Source organism: Pinus tabuliformis, chromosome 4_2, assembly GCF_031772625.1.
Source record: "Pinus tabuliformis cultivar Carrire ecotype Pingquan chromosome 4_2, CPIR1, whole genome shotgun sequence".
NCBI classification, from domain to species: Eukaryota; Viridiplantae; Streptophyta; class Pinopsida; order Pinales; family Pinaceae; genus Pinus; species Pinus tabuliformis.
Window position 1 is genome coordinate 1,184,897,148 of NC_142304.1, and position 21,854 is coordinate 1,184,919,001.

The 21,854-nt window shown below is 39.4% G+C and overlaps 1 protein-coding gene across 1 annotated transcript in view; it reads left to right on the plus strand.

The window, feature by feature from the left end:
- Window positions 1-21,854, plus strand: part of LOC149173912 (uncharacterized) — a 185,313-nt gene that overhangs the window by 94,473 nt on the left and 68,986 nt on the right. Inside the window, exon 7 of the mRNA XM_089424780.1 lies at window positions 21,613-21,721. Within this exon, the coding sequence (XP_089280906.1) occupies window positions 21,613-21,721 (109 nt within the window). The remainder of the gene's footprint in view (window positions 1-21,612; window positions 21,722-21,854) is intronic.

A 21,854-nucleotide genomic window follows, 5' to 3' on the forward strand; every position in this document is an offset into this window, starting at 1 on the left:
ACGCTGACTTCGAGTCAGTTGAGACTGGTCTAGGACCAATGGTACACTCTTTGAGACTGCGACACTGGTCTGGGACCAGTGGTAGGAGTGGTACTTACTATGAAGCTGACTTCGGGTCGGTTGAGACTGGTCTGGGACCAGTGTTATGCACTCTGAGACTGACTTTGAGTCAATGGAGGATGATACTGGTTTGGGACCAATGGAGTTGTACTCACTATGACACTAACTTCGGGTTGGTTGAGACTGGTCTGTGACCAATGGTACATACTCTGAGACTGACTTTGAGTTAGTATGATACATCCACGATCATTTCTTCTTCTTCATAATTCGGATAAAAGCAGAGCAGAACATAGCAGAACAGTACAGATCAGTACAGGGAAGAACAAGACAAAGCAGAACAGGCAGAATAGAGCAAAGCAGGGCAAGGATCAGGCTGTACAAGGCAGTGCATTTGATGGCTGAATAATAACGACCGATAGACAAATTGCAGATGAAGTTCTCCCTAGTTGAGAGGGAGTGTTAAAATTGGCAACGAGGTCAAAACTTCATGTGGGTCATTTTATTCATGGTTGATAATATTTTTATTAGATCCCTCTCGTCAAGAGGTGTAGGATTGATATAAATATCATCCAATTCCAATAAGTATTCATGGAGATATGAATTTATTTTGATTATGGAATTATTATCAAGCCGACCTACAACTCATGTAGGCTCAGAAGCCTAATAATCGCATCTATTCAAACACCAACGTTGTGTATAAATATAGGACTTTTCCTCATTTGGACTCACTCATCTCATCACATCTCTCTCTCTCTACTGCGCAGAAAAGAGTCTCTTCTCTACTACGCATAAAAGGGTCTCTCTCTCACACATGTGAAGTTGGAAGCTGTTGAACCTGAAGCTGCAACTGCAGATACAAAGTTTGACTAGCGTTGACCATCAGATCTCCTCCTTAGAACTACGTTGTAGGTCCATCTGGATCTCCTTTGAAAGCCGCAACTTTTGGTGGTGGAATCAAGTCAATCCAACGGACGATTTGCAAGATATCGACTGCCCTAGTTTGAAGGAAGTTGCTGAAACTGAAGTTGCAACTGCAGAAGTAAAGTTTGACCTACGTGGACTAGAAGATCTCCTCATCTGAACTGCGTTGTAGGTTCATCTGAACCTCCTCTGAAAGCCACAAGTTTTGGTGGTGGAATCAAATCAATCCAACGGACGGTTTGCAAGATATCGACTGCCCTAGTCTGACCTACGTGGACTAGAAGATCTCCTCATCTAAACTACGTTGTAAGTTCATCTGAACCTCCTCTGGAAGCCACAACTTCTGGTGGTGGAATCATGCCGATTCGACGGTTGGTTTGTGAGATATTGTCTGCCCTAGTTTGATGATGACATTGTTCATGCTGATGCTGCTAATCTAGGGTTTGCTACTGCTGATATAAATCAGATTTATTGTACTATTTCTCTCTGCTAAATTATTGAAGATAAAAGAAGATTTGATCAAAGGGTTTCCCCGCACATTGTGGGGTTTGTCCCTAGCTAGCCGCCACATCTTGTGTCTCTTGTCTTGGCTTGTTTTCTGTCGATCATTTAATGTTCTATCTGCACTTTACTTTATGCACATGTGATTGCTAATCTGTGGAATATAATAAGAAAAAGAAGTAAACTGTTATAAGCATAGAACATACCATATCTTAACAACTGACGATCCATGGTGGATACGCACCCGAACCTCCACAGATCTACACCTGATCCTTTCTGGATCTGAGAATCGAGCAGCAGGAACCGCGGATTGGGCCCCCACAGATCCAATTTTCAGAAATTGCCAAAAAAAGGTGGATCCGAAAATCGGATCCTATTTTTGGATACGTATGGGACGTTGTTCTGCCTCTAGATCCTTGGGGGGGAATGGTTCCTGCAACTATGATAGCCTAATAATACATCACACACTTCAAGAGGAGCAAAATCACACTACCTCATTTATGAAGGGCTTGATGTTGTAGCGAAGGCAACATTGTTCATTGACGCAAAGATCTCGTCCTTGGAGAAGCCACCCGATGGTGTATGACTACGGATGTGGTGTGGTCGATAGGCCCAACCGCTTCACAATCTCTACTGAAATGAGGTTCTTTCGGCTCCTGTTGTCAACAATGAACTGCAGTGGAGAACCCTTCACCCACATCTGTGAGTGGAAGAGATGCTCCCCCTTCTTGGAATCTTCGGTCTCAATTTTCTGGATCTTGATGGTGGCAACGGTGGCACTAGGCTCCACATCATAATCTATTTTCCTTTGCCATTTTCTTTGTCGAGTTCTGACTCAGGGTCGGAATATGCATCTAATTCGGAAGCCTTCAACTTGGCCACTAGTGACTGCTTAACTCGACACCCACTTGTGTTGTGAGTGGGGCTCTTATGGAACTCATACTATTTTCCTGTGCCCTTTGTCTTTATGGTGTTTTTCTTTTCTTGCGGCTTCAACGGGTTGTCCTAGGACGCTCCACCTTGGCTTTGTCATTTGTTATGCAATTTGAGAGCACATTTCCCTTGCTTTAGATTCATAGATCCAAAGTCTCGCTTCTTCTATTAATTTTTTTTTTTCGATATTGATAGCTTATCGATAGGTGGCACCAAGCGAGGAGATGTCCAATAACTTCATTTCGTCCTGGGTGTACTTGTGTAAACAACCACGGTAATTGAGTACCAAATCCCGCTCAAAATCCTTAATACCCAACTTCTTGCGAAGGGTATGAAAAATATTTCTAAACTCTGACACGTCTTGGTCTTGTTGTCACCTAAAGTGTACACCTAAGATGCAACGCTCAGAGTAGGGGTTGTCACTTTGTTCTAGCTCTCTCCTAGATAAAATAAGAGGGGTAGTCCCTAAAGAGATTTTGAGGCAGGGCAAGATCACTACCTCTCTAAGCAACTTAAATTAAAATTAGTTAGCAAGTGTGTTAATTAAATGAGCAAAGTATGTCTTAACAAGATGAAGTAATTAAAGATATTGAGGCAATAGAAAAATTAACATATATAGACCAGTGCCTAATGAACAATGCTCAAAATATATTATATGACTTGCACAAATATGCAAAGTTTCAAGTTGCTAAATAAGCAGTGTTACAAGAAAAGATGTTAGCACAAGAAAATGGCACAATATTAAAGCATGAGCTGATAAATATACCTTGCAAGAATGAATGAAAGAAACATGCACCTCAAAGTAAATATGGCAATGGATAAGAGCAATATTATGATTTTGCAAGTGAAATAAATATGCTCACAATTTAACGATATGTCGAAGAAAGATGCAAGTTAGGTGAATGATGCAAATGCCAGTGTAATACTAACACAAGACTTCAATGAGGCTTAATTACTATGCTTCAAAGAAATGAAATACTAATCCAATTATGATCCAAAGAACTTTAAGTACAAAATGAAATACCAATCCAATTATGATTAAAAGAACTTTAAATACAAAATGAATTTAATGAAGCAAATAGAGGTCATTCAATGAAACAAAGTGTTAGATAAATAACACAAAAGCCTTAATGATTAATGATGTCACTTATAATGTATGAATTATTGAACACAAGTAATTATTTTAAAAAATTGCAGATGAAATTCTTAATTAAAGACTTAAGTTATACTAGTTTACACATGAGAAAGAGATAAACTACTCAAATGTAAAATAGACCAAGTGAAAGACTTAAGTTATACTAGTTTACACATGAGAAAGAGATAAACTACTCAAGACCAAGTGATAATAAAGATCAAATAATTAGCAATTGCACAATTGCAAATATCCTCTCCTCAACAATAATAATGAGAGAAATATCTTTAAAATATATATTAAAAAAATAAAATGTGAAAATTTCTCACTAAAGGTGAAATCGATTTTAAGGAAATTTACTTTCCCTTACAAAATATTCTCCAATTAAACTGCTATATGCTTAAGGGAAAATAAATTAGGCAAGGGTTTTAAACTTTTTTGAAGAGGGGATTATAAATAAAGTTTAAATATACCTTCCTCAAATCAACTCTTGGGAAGAAATTTGTAATGGTTTTTATATTAATGAGAAAAATCGCTCCCAGAGAGAAATTCGCTTTGCTAAAACTGATATGTTTTTAATAGTTCAAAACCCAATCAAAATAAACTACGATTTAATTCATGAAGCTTCCAAAGGAAATGAACTTCCCCAAATGACATACGCTCCCCAAAAAATGACGCCAAAACCCAAGGAGCAAAATATGTTAGGGTAAAAAAGAACTTAGGAAAATTTTAAATGTGAATTCCCAAGTTTGGATCGAAATTTCCTCACGAAAATATTATGTCGGCTTCGTTGCAAAGGAAAATTTGATTCAGATGCCTAAAATCATTCAAAGCAATTCGCATAAGAATGAGACAGACCATTTACCAGATTTGACCTTAGAAAAATTTCGATGTTTTGCACGACGTCCAAGGCAGAAAAGGGGCTTCAAAACAGAGAAAATCGTTAGCCTCTTTGAGCTCTGATCAGAGGAATAAAGGCTCTGAACGCTTGCGGCTAAGGAGAATGACTTAAAAAAAATGGGCAAAATGCTTCCTTCAGAAATTCGACTTCAATCTGCCAGACGTCCAAGGGAAATCCGTACAAGAAAAAAAAGGAGGCCCTTTTCTTTCTTAAAAGGTATGCGGCTAGGGCAGAATAAGCTTGAGAATGAAGACAACATCAAGCGCGCTTGAGCCAGAGGAGATCTGGGATGGGTGACCTCCCGGGAAGTCCTGGTTACCGGGTGCAAGCCCCGGAAGTGACGATTGACACTATGTGATTCATTTCACTAGTTTCAATCCCACTTCTTCACCCCTGTGAGCATCACCCGATGCAATGAGTGTTAAGTGAACAATTCAAAAATCATGAGAAATTAGTCAGTTACGACTACCTCTCATGGAAATGGTCATACGTTAATGACTTACTTAACGCAGTTGAATCTAATATAATGCACTGCGTAAACCCCTAATACTTAAATTCAAAAAAGAGTGAAGGGATCTCTACTTGAATGGTTCATGAGGCACAATAGTTGCTAAGGTTTTGCAAATGGGGTAGCAAGCTAAGTGGGCTTGATTGTGGGGAAAACTCCACAGTTAAGCGCGCTTGAGCCAGAGGAGATCTGGGATGGGTGACCTCCCGGGAAGTCCTGGTTACCGGGTGCAAGCCCCGGAAGTGACGATTGACACTATGTGATTCATTTCACTAGTTTCAATCCCACTTCTTCACCCCTGTGAGCATCACCCGATGCAATGAGTTTTAAGTGAACAATTCAAAAATCATGAGAAATCAGTCAGTTACGACTACCTCTCATGGAAATGGTTATACGTTAATGACTTACTTAACGCAGTTGAATCTAATATAATGCCTGCGTAAACCCCTAATACTTAAATTCAAAAAAGAGTGAAGGGATCTCTACTTTAATGGTTCATGAGGCACAATACTTGCTAAGGTTTTGCAAATGGGGTAGCAAGCTAAGTGGGCTTGATTGTGGGGAAAACTCCACAGTTAAGCGCGCTTGAGCCAAAGGAGATCTGGGATGGGTGACCTCCCGGGAAGTCCTGGTTACCGAGTGCAAGCCCCGGAAGTGACGATTGACACTATGTGATTCATTTCACTAGTTTCAATCCCACTTCTTCACCCCTGTGAGCATCACCCGATGCAATGAGTGTTAAGTGAACAATTCAAAAATCATGAGAAATTAGTCAGTTACGACTACCTCTCATGGAAATGGTCATACGTTAATGACTTACTTAACGCAGTTGAATCCCAAAAATGATATCTAATATAATGCACTGCGTAAACCCCTAATACTTAACATCAAAAATTTCAAAAAATCGGTTTATTTTCCTAAAACAAATTCGTTCCAGGAGCTAAGACAGTCTTGTATGCCTTTGAATATTTTTGCTAATGAATCGGACCTTCAAATCCTTGAGAAACCAAGATTCGAACTTTAAAAGCCTTGCGGCCCTGTAAAATTTGTCAAATAATTTATGTCAAAAGTCTTGTGAGAATCCTCTTCAAGTGAATGAAGGGAAGAAGCTCACGGCTTCGCCCAAGAAAATTTTCCTTTTCAACTGCAAGAGAGAAAATACCCAAACCCCAATGAAATTCTTAAAAAAAAATTGCTCCAGATTTCATCTAAAATGTGCTCCAAAAAAATAGATAAAACCCTCTCGGTTTTGAAGAGGAGAACCGCAGGAAATAGGATAATTTCACAAAAAAAATCCGTTGACCACGAAGACCTTATAGAAGAGCTTGACCCATAAATAATTTCGATTTCTTCAACTGCAGGCCAAGGAAACTACAACAAATATAATATATATATATATATATATATATAGATATATATATATATATAATCAATGGAATTAATATACAAATGCTAGGTTTATTTACGAGATAAGATAAGATAATTATATTTATGTCCAACTAATAACCACAAAGTAGGTCAAAGGGACTGTTGAGTACACTGATGTATATACAAAAGAGGAGAACCAAACGGTCTCCTATAAAAGATACAATGCATGAAGTAAATCAACATCTGGCTCTAGCGGAGAAGACCAAGGACCTAATAGGTCTGAGGATCAGACCCATCTCTCCTAACATCTGACGCTGAATGAATAACGGTGAAGAAGCTCAATAATGTCTATTGGCCCGATGAAGAGCCGATGGCAAGTGCAAATTGTCTACTAAGTCATGTCCTGGGGGGGTTCACACACTGCTGAATGTTGGAGGACCTAGTTTGTCTCCCAGGAACGGATCTGAGACGGAACTGCTGATGAGATCTCGTGTAGAAGGGTGAGGTCCCACGGATCCTCACTAATCTAGAGTCTGGATATGTACTGGTATCAATCGATCTCTTGGTGCCCCTGTCTAAAGGTAGTACCCTGAAAAATGTCGTGATCCTCTGTGTGGGATCTGATCTGATGGGAGGCTAAAGAATATGTGCTTGGAACCTAAGAGCCTCCTGCATATATAGGGCCAAACATCTCTGATCGGGGTACTTGAAAAAGTCGGCGAGGGTCCAAGAATCTCTGAACAAGCAATGAAACCTTCCTCTGATCTTGTAGTAGACAAGGCATCCAAGGATGAAGTGCACCTCGGTCTCCACTTCCTATAAATGACATACCTGGCAGAGTTTGTCTAATCTATCCACCTGCTGGTCTGTCTCTACCCGTAGTCTATGAGAACCTACTCTGAACTGGCCTAGAGAAATGTGAAGAGCATACATCCAGTGGTGAAATGTATATTGGGGTTGAACAATGAGCTCGTCTCTCAAATCCAAGAAGTGCTCAGCATAGAAGGCCATCTTTGGGCGCAACCCTCCTGGAGGATTGACCCAGGTGACCTGGACAAACTGCCTGTAGATGTCCTCCCTGATGATCTTGTTTAGCTCCTGTTTAGTAGGTAAAAAGTGACCGGGAGCATCTAAGGAATATCGAAAAGGAGGGAGACGATCCAACTGAATTCCCACTGACTCTAAGAGGTTTGAAACTCCTGTAAACCAACATCTGGCTTGGCCTGAGGGGGTAGAACGGGCAATAGTCTCAGAAGAGCAATATGCCAAGTAAGGGTAACGATCCCTACTCTTTATCGAGTTTGCCAAGCCCTGGACATGATGCAAGAATGAAACCAATCTGAAGACCGTCTCAAGCCGAAAGGGCTGAGCTCCAAACTCTGCCAGGATGATGTGCTGCGACACTGTCAGTTTGCACCTAATGATGCGGCGGAGAAGAAGAATCTAGACTCTCTTAGCTAAAGCCTAGTCTGACTCAAGTAAAGACGGTCCCCAAATCTCTGAGCCATATAAAACAGTGGGATGAATCAAGGTGTCCATGAGGCTCATCTTGGACGAGATGTCCTGGAAGTGATGTTGAAAGCACTGTCTCTCGAGAAGGGCTAAGGATCCATATCCTTTGTTGATCCAAGGCTGAAGCGTTGGTCACAAACTGAAGCGGGGCCTGAAAATTGCACCCCCAAGTAAGTATACGTGCTGGTGATCTCAATCTCCTCCCCTCTAAATAGAAAGTGAAGGTTTGAGGTTTTCTTCACCCCATTGAAGATCATAACCTTGGTTTTACCCAGGTTGACCGTCAACTGTTGATGGTCACAGAACAGAGCTAAGGCATCCAGCTGCCTCTGTAATCCTTCTGGGGATGAGGAGAGGAGGACCACATTGTCAGCAAAGAGTAGAATAGATATCAGAACCTGGTGAAGAAGGCAGCCATTAGTGTCCTGGATATGCTCGTGTAGAAATGCTTCCAACTCATCAATATAGATCCCAAACAGGGTAGGGGACAGTGGACAACCCTGTTTAACCCCAATAGTGCTTCGAATGAAATCAGACATCCCATGGGCTGCGTGAAGACAACCAAGAACGGACTCATATAGGTGCATAATAGCGGTCAATAGGGTTGCAGAAATGCCAATATCTCTGAGTCTCTGGAGCAAGGCCTCCCTCGGAACAGAGTCAAAAGCTTTCCGAAAATCTACGAAACAACAATAGACTTTTGAAGAGCGGTGTCGTGCCTCCTCAATCACGGCGCAAAGGGTGAAAATGTGGTCAATGGTTTGATGATCTGGTCGAAAACCTACCTGTCCCCTAGCTCTGAGTTGTCTCTGCTCAAGGTCACTGGAGAGCTTCCTATGTAGAACAGTAGCATACAACTTCGAGAACATGTGACCCACCATGATCGTTCTGTAGTTATTGGGATTTGAGCTAGAACTTGATTTGTGGATTGGATGGATGATGTGGTGTGCCCATGTTGGTGGAAAACCTTCACGAACTACATGGTTGAAGAGATCAGCCACTTAGCTAACCAAAGCACGGAAACCGTGCTTAAAGAAATATGCTTGGTAGCCTTCCTCATCAGCTGCTTTGCTGTTGTTCATCACCCAAATGGCCTCTCTAATATCTCTATCTGAGAATAGATAACAGGAAGAGGGTGGGGAGGTAACATGAATTTGGCCCTGCCCGGGAATATCATAAAGGTTGGAAGTGTGAGAGAACATGGATGTAGGGTCGAGGTCAGGTGGAATAGGGGATCATCGGGGAAGGATGGTACGCCATAATTGTTTAGGGGAATGGACAAGGAGAGCAGAAAGTTTCCGTCTTCTATGGGAGACAAAGAGTCGTTTCTTGTGACGAAGAAGACGACGATAAGAGGCTTTGAGTTCGGAGTAGGAGGGTTGAGAGTGGGTGAAAGCATATCGAAGTTCTCAATGTAGAGTCTTGCATTCATCATCATACCATTTGTTCATGGGGCAAGATCCAACTTTAGGGGAGATGGAAGTGGAACAAGCAAAGTGGGGGAAGCATTTGAGTGTTGCTTCCCAAATGGCAGCTGAAAGACAGGTGTATTTAGTGGAAGCACAGTCAAGCAAGGAGAACTGGGTTTTCGATGGGAGTATCTTGCGTTTGTGATAGATCCAGATGGCTAAGGAATTCAACAAGCATTTAATACCAAGTAGAAATTATAAGCACATGATGATACACATTACTATAATGTACTAAGAAGACATCGTAGTATTACCCCAAAGTCTTTGCTTTTATTGCACAAAAAAAGGCTTACAGAGTTTCAAGGCCAGTGCATTGTTCAAAGATCAGATGTTTACAATGATGAGCATGTGCTTCCTTATATAGAAAAAATGAGAGCTCTAGAGACACTTCCAAGTAAAAAATGGCTAGATCCATGAAGGCGCACAAATTTGACTTGATCTTGGTTGATTAAATGTTTAATCCATGTCGCAATAATCTCCATCGTTGATTGCTTGAGAAAAAATTCAAATTCTTTAATGAATGCCTTTTTCTTGGTCAAAAAATTATTTTTTTTGACCTTTTCTCCTCAATAAATATCATTCATTTAACAAACTTGGACCATAAATTCGATTTTTATTAAAAATCGATTTTTTTGGGACTTAATTCCTATTTTCTAGACCATGAATATTTTCTTTAATTTTTGCTTGCTTGAGTTGTGGATACTCCTTTCTTGGAAAGTGGACATTCCCCTTTTTAATAATTTTCACTTGGAGAGAATTTATTTTTTCTCTCACTTTTATTGTCTGACCATTTTCTGGCTAATATTTTTGTTTCTTTTTGTGAGAAAACTGAAAATAAAAAATAATCATTTTTGGCTCAAAATTAATTAATTTTATAACTTAGGATTTTAATTTATTTTAGCCAGAAAAATTAATTAATTGACACTAAAAGGTATTAATAAAATAATTTCACCCTTAAATATTTTAGTCATGGTGTCTAAATATGAGGGACTATGCACCAAAATATATTTTTATATCAAGATATTACAATTTCAACACTCAAAGGGGGAACACCCGTTTGTTATAGACCCTCAATATAAAACCTAATTATGCGACTCAATATGATCCAGTACACCAAGTGATTTGTAATAAAATAATTTAGCCAATTAGCTTAAATTATTCTCAAATCACTTTTACCAAAGACTTGACTAGAACAATAAGACTCACTTAAGATCTTGATGACAAATATCATCCTAGCTTTGGGGTGAGGCTGGAAGGAAAAACAGTGTCGATCATCTGTGTTTAAAAACACAAATGAATCAGTGAGACGAAAAACCTCTTAGAGTGAAAATCGTCACCAAAATTGTATGCTTACCTAGGTTGTTACATACATATGGTCTTACTAGCATCATTTACATTAAAACCTTTGCAGAATGGGCTTACAGCTCTGACAAACCATCGACTGATGATGGAATTATCTTGCGAAAATGTGTATTGTTATAGTGTAGTTGACATGGAGTGTTCAATAGGTCCCTTTCCTGTCGCAGCATGATCCACTTTACGTATTTATCTTCATAGCTCCCAACAAGGTAATATTGTTCCTTGATGGCGTCTCAAAAAGAATTCCAAGTGGGTACAACTGAAAACAATGAGGGTTCTCTCTTGTCTTTCTGTTCACAATAGGTTTCCCACCAGTCCTTGACATGGGGGGCGGCTTTGAGGAGTGTAAAAGTAATCTTTTCTCAATTGGAAAAATCATGAACCGAAAAATATCCTTCCAATAGATTTAATTATCTATCTATGACGTCTACATCTAGCTAGCCTTCAAATATGGAAATGTCAAAGTTGACTTATACCTTAAAGGGAGTGGTTGATGGATGGAGATACATTACTTGTGGGTAGCTGCCAAAGGATTTGGGCAAAGTTGTCTATCATCGCATTCCTTTGTCGCTCGAGGGCTTCTTCGAGCAATATTTTAAAAGGATCTCTTGCTCCCTCGTTTTTCTTTTCTTCCATCATGGGACGTCGTCGGGGTTTGCGAGGCTGGTCTTGCAAAGGTTCAACCTGTTTGAGCCCTAACTCCTTATACCCCGACCCTGTTGGGGACATGCAAAGAAAAACAGAGAAAGAGCAGACCCCTCTGATACCACTGATCCAGACTTATGCGGGAACGCAACAGAACACGGATATAAGCATAAACACAGAGATCAACAGAAATAAAACTTCATTTCATTAACATCATATAACTAGAATATGCTTACATACAAAATGGAAATAAACTAGCTCGGGGGATGGTAGTTTATCTCTGAGAAGAGATGTGGCAGCTACATGCCTCTGAACTGTGTTACAATGAGACTCAAGGGCCTTTTTATTATTGAGCAATAAAGGAAAACCCGAAACAACCAAAAACCTAACCCTAGGATATGGAACACCAAGAGTTTGTGGGCCCCATTGGGGTTAGTTGGACAGTCAACTACCCAAGGTCATAACTTGGTCATATGATCTTTATTTGGCGTGTACGATACCTCTTTAGAAAGATCTCTTCGAGTACTACAGGGTTTGTGGCAGACCGATGCCTATGGCTATGGCACCTACCTGTGCCTACGAGCTTGCGAAGGACCTCAAAAAAATGTCGTTTAGGGGGTCAAAACAGTTCCTGAAGTTCAAGACCCGAAAAACTGTTAAAAATAGTAAATGTTGCTATAATCAAGGGAACTGATGAAACCGACTGGTGGTCTAGGTGGAATAGGCGGGTGGCCAACAATATCCATCGAGATCCTTTATGGTTGTCTCTCCTCTGGCTAAAGGGAGCTTCCCTGAAATAGGATTACCAAAGCTAAACAATAAGGCACAAGGTGATATACGAGTCTTGCTTTAGTAAAACAATGTATGAAATAATTTATAGGAATAGATGACGGAAGATTGCTAATATCAGCATCAATCCAAGGGTTATGGAGTCAAATAATATATAAAAAAAAAAAGAAAAGAAAAGAGAACTTGGTATCATATGGGAGAAGATGTAGAAATTTTGAATAATTTAACATATATTCAATGGAGATTATCCTGATCATGTACTATTGCAGAATACATACACAATACATAAGCTCCTCTACGTTGATCATCAATATAGCAGCATCAATAACAATAAAACATCAAGAGCATTCACACATTAACACAATATGTAACCCGGGGAAAGCTTACAGCTGAAAACCCCACACTATCTGTATATTAATGATTGAGAACATGTAACATTACAAAGTACAATGCTTATCACAAGCAATCCAGTACAAGCTCCACCTGTTACACACAATAAAGCTCAGATCTGATCTCCAAATCTATTCCACTGCTTGCCTGCCTCCACTGCTCAATACCTACTCAAGAATGAATGAGAATGGATTAACCAAACTCGTATTTACCTCCAAAGAATCACTCACACTGTGAAAGACGTGAGCAGAGGCTATAATACTAGGCAATCACTGGGCAATACTCATTGGCATACTCAATCCCTTGATTGTGCAAATCCTCATGCACAACTATAGTCACAACTGATAGCAATCTGATCCTCTAACACCTGTCGCTGTTGAACTGAACATGCACTGACATACAACTGAGTTAACTGATGTATTCTATAGTTGCATTATGAGTTAATAATTAGTTTAACAACTCATCATTAGTCTATTTGCAGTTAGACTAATTACAACTAGTTTAACCAAGTCAAACTGAACACAACTCCATCAACTCCACAATCAACTCCACCAAACTCAACTGATTGAGTTCTAACTGAAGTCATGCATGCAACAACTCAACTGACCCACAAAGAAAGCGTACTTCCTTCTGACAGCTGCATGTGCCACATCTGTAGCTCAAACTGAAGTGCTCCAAGAGAATAAGATCAAGTTTATAGTCCAAATATTATTATAAGACAATAATATTTGACTTTTCTATTTTTGACAGCTAGTCTAAAAATAGACTTTTATCACTCCTGCTGTGATCATCCCTGTTGTGGTCACTCCTGTTGTGATCATCCCTGCTGTGATCCAAAAATAGAACTTGCCCCACAATTTGCCTGTGGGCCCACTTAGTGAAGGCGACTCTTTTCACTAAGCTCCATCATCTTGTTGCAATTTCAACACTCCCTCTCGACAAGATATGGATTATCATCAACCCCTATCCTGCCTCGGTGGTATTCGAATTTGCTCCTGGTGAGAGCCTTCGTCAGAATATCAACATCATGATCCTCCATTGGACTGTATGAAAGCAACATGATCCTCCGCTACACACAATCTCTGATATGATGGTACCTGATGTCCTTGCTGCCATATACTCGACCTCTTGAGCTCCCTGCCCAATCTGCATCCTCCTGTCTTTACCAAGATCCATATCCCGATGTGCCTCTCAAGTAGTGCAATACATGCTTGCCCGCCTTCCAAAAGAGCTTGGTAGGCTTAACCATAGCTTGTGAAAGCTGGTTAACTGCATAGCATATATTGGGTCGTGTATTGACCAAATACATCAGTGACCCCACCAACTGTCGATAAACAATGGCATCCACTTCTTCTCCCGAAGTGGCATCCTCCTTCCTCCAACCTCTAGGAAGAGGAGTATCAATAGGCTTGTTGAACTTCTCCAGTATCTCCCGAGCATACTTGCCCTGAGAAACAAACAGTCCACCACTGCGCTGCCATATTTCCAATCCTAGGAAATAGTGAAGGAGGCCCAAGTCCTTCATCTCAAACTCCTTAGCAAGATCATCCTTGCATGAATGTATCAACAGCTCATCACCCGTTAGAATCAAATCATCAACATACAGTACAATGATAAGCAACTTACCCTCCACCACAATCTGGTATAGGTTAGGATCCGCCTCGCGCTTGGAGAATCCAAGTCCTGTGAAATAGCTATCTATCCGTGTGTACCAAGCACGTGGTGCTTGCTTCAACCCATACAGCGCTCTCTTGAGCCTACACACATGCAACTCGCTGCTGAAGACCTCAAAGCCTTTAGGCTGCTCAATGTACACCTCCTCCTCAATGACTTCGTTGAGGAACGCAGTCTTCACATCCATCTGATGAATGTGCCATCCCATCTGCGCTGAGAGAGCAAAAATCGTCCGTATGGAAGAATACCTTGCGACAAGTGCAAAGGTCTCCTCATAATCGATCCCCTCTATCTGTGAAAAGCCGCGGGCAACAAATCTTGCCTTGTACTTCTCCACACTCCCGTCAGCTACCTGCTTAACTTTGTAGATCAATCTCGAACCCACCACTGATTTCCCTTCCGGTCTAGGAACAATCTCCCATGCACTATTTCTGACAATAGAATCATACTCTTTCACCATGGCATCTACCCATGCGGGATCCTCCACAGTTTCCTCAAAAGAGGATGTCTCAATCACAACACACTTGCTCATAAGAGCCATGTATCCAGTGTACCGATCAGGTGACTGTCTCTGCCTGCGTTGGGCTGTAGGTGGTCCTACAACTTTCTCTGCATCTTGAGCCAGTCGCTCAGCTTCTGTCAAGCGCTTTCGCCCTCTAATGGTTGGTGCTGCATGAGTGGTCTCTTCCACTCCATGAATCTCGTCCTGTGGCTGATCCACGTCCTGAAGCTCATCCTTAGGAACTAATAGCTCCTCATCTGCATGCAAGTGTAGCTCCCTCTCAAGCGAACACTTCATGGCTTTCTCCTCCTGAAATTTTATATCCCGTCGCACAACAGTTTTACCACTGTCTGGAAAATATACACGATAGTTGTGGGGTGTATCAGTGTACCCCACAAATATCCCAACCTTTGCGGTTGGCTCCAACTTCTTCCTGGCATCCTTCATCACATGCATGTAAACGTTAGCACCAAAAATCCTCAAATGAGAAAGATCAGGCTTCTTACCAGAATAAGCCTCCTCGGGTGTACTCATGCCAAGTATCATATGAGGACAACGGTTCTGCACATAAACTGTTGTATTGCATGCTTCCGCCCACAAGTGAAGGGGTAGGCCCTGATCATGCAACATTGCCCGTGCAGCACCCACAATCGTTCTGTTCTTCCTCTCAGCTACCCCGTTATGCTATGGGTTATGGGGAGCTATGGGCTCTCTTCGAATCCCTTCTGCCTTGCAGAAATCCTTGAACTCGTCCGAGATGTATTCACCACCATTATTGCTCCTAAGAGCCTTCACCTTCTTCTCCGACTCCTTCTCGACCAGTGCTTTGAATTCACAGAACTTTGAATATGTCTCGCTCTTCTTCTGCATGAAGAAGATCCAGCACTTACGAGAGAAATCATCAACAAAAATCACATAATACCTGTGTTTTGCTGTCGAAGCAACTGAGAAAGGTCCACACACGTCTGTGTGAATTCTCTCAAGGATCGGCGTGGCGCGACTACCCTTCTCGTGAAAAGTGGCTTTCACAAAATTCCCCAAAGTACACCCCTTGCACTGATCTGACTACACAAGAGTGCCTTTAGGAAGCCCTATAGTGATCTGCTGCAGTATCTTCAAGGCTCCATGGTGAAGGTGACCCAATCTCCTGTGCCACAACTCGCCATCATCCCGACTCACCAATCCTTCTGCCTTGCCTACCATTGCTGCGCATCCATCTACATGCAACTGATAAAGGTTCCTCACTCGAACCCCTATCTTCCGGGTCTCACTAGTTGTCTTGCTGCGCAGGAAAGCTTTTCCCTTGCTGAAAACAACATCATACCCCTTGTCTTCTAACATCGCCACAAAGATAAGATTCTTCTTCAATCCTAGAACATGCATGACTTCCTTCAATACGAAGGGTTTTCCAGACTCTCTCTCAAAGGAAATGGTACCGATACTAGTCGCACTGTGTCTACCATCATCGCCCATCTCGATGTGCACTCCAAGATCTTTGTCTTCTAGATCAGAAAACAAATCTCTATCTCCCGTCATGTGAAAAGACGCACCACTGTCCAAGAACCACACCGATCCCATCACACTTGAGACCAAGCATGCGATCAATGAAAAATCAAGCTCAAACTGCGAGGCTAGAGCCTCTCCTACTGCCGATCCAACAGCCTGCTTGTTCTTCTTCTTCTGCGGACAATTAGTGGCATAGTGTCCGTGCTGGTGACAATGAAAACACTTCACCTTGGACATGTCCTGCTTCTTGCCTTTCGCACCAGACTGAGAAGCTTTCTTGCTCTTCCCTTTCTTTGCTTTGGCAGCCAAAGCGCAATTCTCTTCATTAGATACCTTTGATCAAGATCCATTCTCACACTTATTGTTTCTGAGTTTATCCTTGAGCGCCAGGTCGCTCTTGCTTTGGAATAACATTTGCAATCCGTTGAAAGACATTTCAACAACGCTGCTGCAAATTCGATTTCCACCAGCTCAAACTCAACCGCTTCTGATCTAAGATTCGTGAGAACAAAATATTTCTCATACAGAGATCGACTGTATGGGCATTCACCGGATATCTCACCTTTCAAAAGAAGGATGAATCCAGAGGCTACCTGGCCCGATTACAGACTCTGCCTGAAGAAATAGAATGTAAACACTTCCTGAATAGTAGATCTGATGATCAACTGCTCTGATACCATGTAGAAATTTTGAATAATTTAACACATATTCAATGGAGATTATCCTAATCATGTACTATTGCGGAATACATACACAATACATAAGCTCCTCTACGTTGATCATCAATATAGTAGCATCAATACCAATAAAACATCAAGAGCATTCACACATTAACACAGTATGTAACCCGGGGAAAGCTTACATCTAAAAACCCCACACTATATGTATATTAATGATTGAGAACATGTAACATTACAAAGTACAATGCTTATCACAAGCAATCCAGTACCAGTTCCACCTGTTACACACAATACAGCTCAGATCTGATCTTCAAATCTATTCCACTGCTTGCCTGCCTCCACTGCTCAATACTTGCTCAAGAATGAATGAGAATGGATTAACCAAACTCGTATTTACCTCCAAAGAATCACTCACACTGTGAAAGACGTGAGCAGAGGCTATAATACTGGGCAATCACTGGGCAATACTCATTGACATACTCAATCCCTTGACTGTGCAAATTCTCATGCACAACTATAGTCACAACTGATAGTAATATGATCCTCTAACACCTGTCCTTGTTGAACTGAACATGCACTGACATGCAACTGAGTTAACTGATGTATTATATAGTTGCATTATGAGTTAATAATTAGTTTAACAACTCATCATTAGTCTATTTGTAGTTAGACTAATTACAACTAGTTTAACCAAGTCAAATTGAACACAACTCCATCAACTCCACAATCAACTCCACCAAACTCAACTGATTGAGTTCTAACTGAAGTCATGCATGCAACAACTCAACTGACCCACAAAGAAACCGTACTTCCTTCTGACAGCTGCATGTGCCACATCTGTAGCTCAAACTGAAGTGCTCCAAAAGAATAAGATCAAGTTTATAGTCCAAATATTATTATGAGACAATAATATTTGACTTTTCCATTTTTGACAGCGAGTCTAAAAATAGACTTTGATCACTCCTGATGTGATCACTCCTGCGGTGATCATCCCTGCTGTGGTCACTCCTGCTGTGATCCAAAAATAGAACTTGCGCCACAATTTGCCTGCGGGCCCACTTAGTGAAGGCGACTCTTTTCACTAATCTCCATCATCTTGTTGCAATCTCAACAGAAGACACGGGCAAGGCATCATGGTGTGCCATGACCAATCCAAGTAGATCTTTTAGGTTATGTGAATAAATGACAGCCATCTAGGTACACTATTAACACGAAGAGCATAAGCCAATAGATAATGTGCAACCATAGAATATTGGAGGGGCCTATGAAAATTCCTTGAAATGCAGCAATTGGAAATATTTTTTCTAACTGATAAATTAATTATGCAGTTTATTTTGTTTATGGCAAAATAACAAAATATTCACACTACAATTTCTTCACCAAATAAAATATCACGGAAGCAAAAAATAGAAACTGAGAAATACTAGCACACACACATAAAAATTTGACACAATTACTTTTGGACAATTGTCTTCGAAAAAAACCCAATGTGGGAAAATCGATGCAGCAGCTGAGGGTTTTATTATTAAGCAACATTGAAATTTTGGGTACAGAAATAGAGTCACCAAATTGGTGATTCTCATTGAGAGAAAAAACTGGGAAAATCAACTAGGGCTCTATTAATGCTATGTAGTTAATGGTAATGTTAAATTCTTAAAGTAAAACTAGTACTTAAATTTTTAACACTACCATTAGATGTTTCAGAATGTTTGAGAGTGGTTCCAACTTCATTGTATTTCAAATGGAAAAAGTAGAATTTTAGCTCCCACTCAAAGTCCAACAGACTTGACATTTTCAAGATTTCAAAACTAGGGGCATCTCAACATTTTCATTGGATTCTATCATGTATCAGAGTATTGAACTAGCATTTCATAAAGAGCATCAAGCCCTCTATGTACCTCAATATTGTGACATTGATTGTTGAACTTCTTTGTCATGACCCAAGTAAAAATGTACCCATTACTCAAACAATATCCCAATTGAACATGTTAAGTTTTTTCTATCTTATTTGAATGCTTAGAGAGTGATATTGATGATGAAGATCCCAATATAAGTAATGATTTTAATGATATGTAGGTATTTGTTGTGACATGTTTCTTTTCGACTATAGAGGCCATATAGAACCTCTTTTTTGGTGTATTTTTTGTTCAAAGATGGATCACACTCGATGTTATTCGGGTTATATGAACATTTACTTGATATATCTATATATGTGTGTGTGTGTGTGAAACATTGCATATTTGTATATAATGGTTTGGATACATATGGATGCACATGAATTTTTATGTATTTTTTTCAAAATTTGACTATTTGTGTATTTTCTTGGTTGACTAGTTTTTTGGTCTAGCCTTTTTCCAATTCCCAATTTTAGGTCAACCAATATGATCATGGATATGGTTCTGATAATATTGGTTCATTGTCCAAGGTTCATTTCAATTTTAACTTTTGAGTCTTGACTCAAGATACTAATGGCCTCAAATTGAGTCTTTGACTCATCACTCTTCACTATTTTTGAGTTTGAGTAATTTTAATTTACTATTTCAGTTTTCAAACTTTAGTATGTACTATTTTACTTAGTACTAATCAGATTCTAGAATAATGAATTATGAATTTAAATAAATGTACACAACATTTTACTATTCTTTTTCATTGAATAATTTATAACGTATGAATCAATATATTTCATTATTGAATTTGAATATGAATCATGTTTATATATATATATATACACACACATAAATCGACATCTCCCCACCCCCCCCCCAAATTTCCCTAAAATTTGGGGGTGGTCCCACAGGTCCCCCATGTGCGTCTATTTGTTCGTGTGTCCCCTGATCCTGGAAACTCGATGGAACATTGGTGAAGAATCTACCAAAACCGGAAGAGTGCACTAGTTCCAAGTCAAATATCCATCATCAAAGTGAAAATATGACATGAACATGGCTTACTCAAAGGTGTAGATGAACCTTCTAGCAAAGTGCACCACCTAGGAGAGAGTGCCAAGACGCTGGAGTTAATAAGCGAGTGGAAAAATGGTTGAATAGATGTGAAAATGGACAAATAGGCAAGATGCATGCATAACTAACCCTCAAAAAAGGTGCAAGCTTAACCATCTCCCCAACCTATGTGCCAAGGGTAATTGATAGTAAACAAAGAGTGGCACATGTGAGTGTGAATTTAAATAACCCCAATCCATTTTATGAAGGAAAACACCATCAAATATCGTGTTTTAATATTTGATTGCATCAACATGTGTGCCAAAAGGGAACACTTCCTTCAAATCGTGTTTCTCATGAATATTATGTTAAATTCCCTAGTATTTTTTGCTTTTCTTATTTTTTTATTTTTCTGTCTCTTAAAAAAAGATTGCAACTTAGGAAATGAGACTTCAATTAAGGTTTCAAGCCCACTAATACAATAGGTCAATAATGCAGTACGTAGGCTATAGAACACAACAACTAGGAATAGGACTTGAAACCACCATGCAATGACCAAGTGAGAGCAATGACAGGGACATCATGAGCACAAGAGAAATGTAATAAGTGATCTCTCCACCAATAATGAACCATGGAAGTAGAACTTGTAACAAAATGAATATACATGATGTGATGCTAAAACAACCTCCACCAATGGTAAAAATGTGACCAATCAATCTGATAAGTTGAATGAGTAAAAGATCATGATAAATGATACTACCAAATCATCTTAATTGATTAGCCAAGGCTCAAGTAAACCATAAAGTTAGTACCAAAATAACATATGCAATATGACAATGCCCTTAGATATATAATTGGTACATAAAAAGTGCACAAGTGTCATCCTACAAGGTGTCATAAAACAATCTTTTACACCATACAATATAGTGTCATAAAATAGTCCTTTACACACCATACAATATAGTGTCATAAAATAGTCCTTTTACACACCATGCAATATATGGTGTAACAAATTATTTATGAATGAAAACTACTAAACCTGAAATGTTTCACTACTAATAAATCAAAGCAGGAAACAACCATTAATATTTAACCTATTATACAGGTATAATTTATATAAATACACACAAACAAATAAAAATGAAAAAAAGAAAAATATGAATTTCAAGAATTGACATATGAAATAAAAGCATTTAATATTATTTTATAATACCAAACATTTCAACTCGACTTAAAGCCATGTATCCTATTTCTGTAACACCTATGCCGATTACCGTCATCCACATTTCCCTAGAATTCAAGTTAGATTGATTGCAAGTTCTCCGCCTTCTAACCTATAAAACAAACCTTAAGTGGAGATCAAAGATAATGTAATCTTTTATATTTGATACTGATTTCTATAATTAAATATGGTGCTAAATTTTAATAGCTTTACCTATAATTGTTATATAAAGGATGAAAGTAAATATGATGGTTACTAATCTTTCTGTTTTGAATAAGATTATTTGCATTTATGGTCTAAAAGATCATTTAATTTACAGATGCTCCTTATTATTCGCACACATGAATACTGTATAATTGTGAAAAAAGGATTGTAAACACAAACGAACCAGATTTCACAATATCTCTGAGATTTTAATTTGAACCTTAAAAAGGATATAGAGTGATTGTATACATTGCCTTCTCTTTATACAAGTAGATTCATGCTCGATATTCGCATTTTTGCATACCCTACACCTTACAGGTTTTGGTTATCAACTTGCATATCGTTGACATAAATATTCACCTTACATGGAAATTGTTTTATATTTCTTTCTTTGTTGCAGGTACTTGAACTTTCATGGCTCGGTAATTTGTACTTGGCTAAAATGCAACGTCATATACCCCCTCAAAAATTCTACTCAGCAATAAAAGATTGGTCTCAAAATCCATACGGTATGATTCAGCACAAGAAATTATTTCCAAGTGACAAAAGATAAGAATATTATTTATCAAAAATTTTAAGCTTCTTTTGATAGAATGAAAAATCTTTGTTCTAGACTTATCTTTATAAATTCATATATAATAC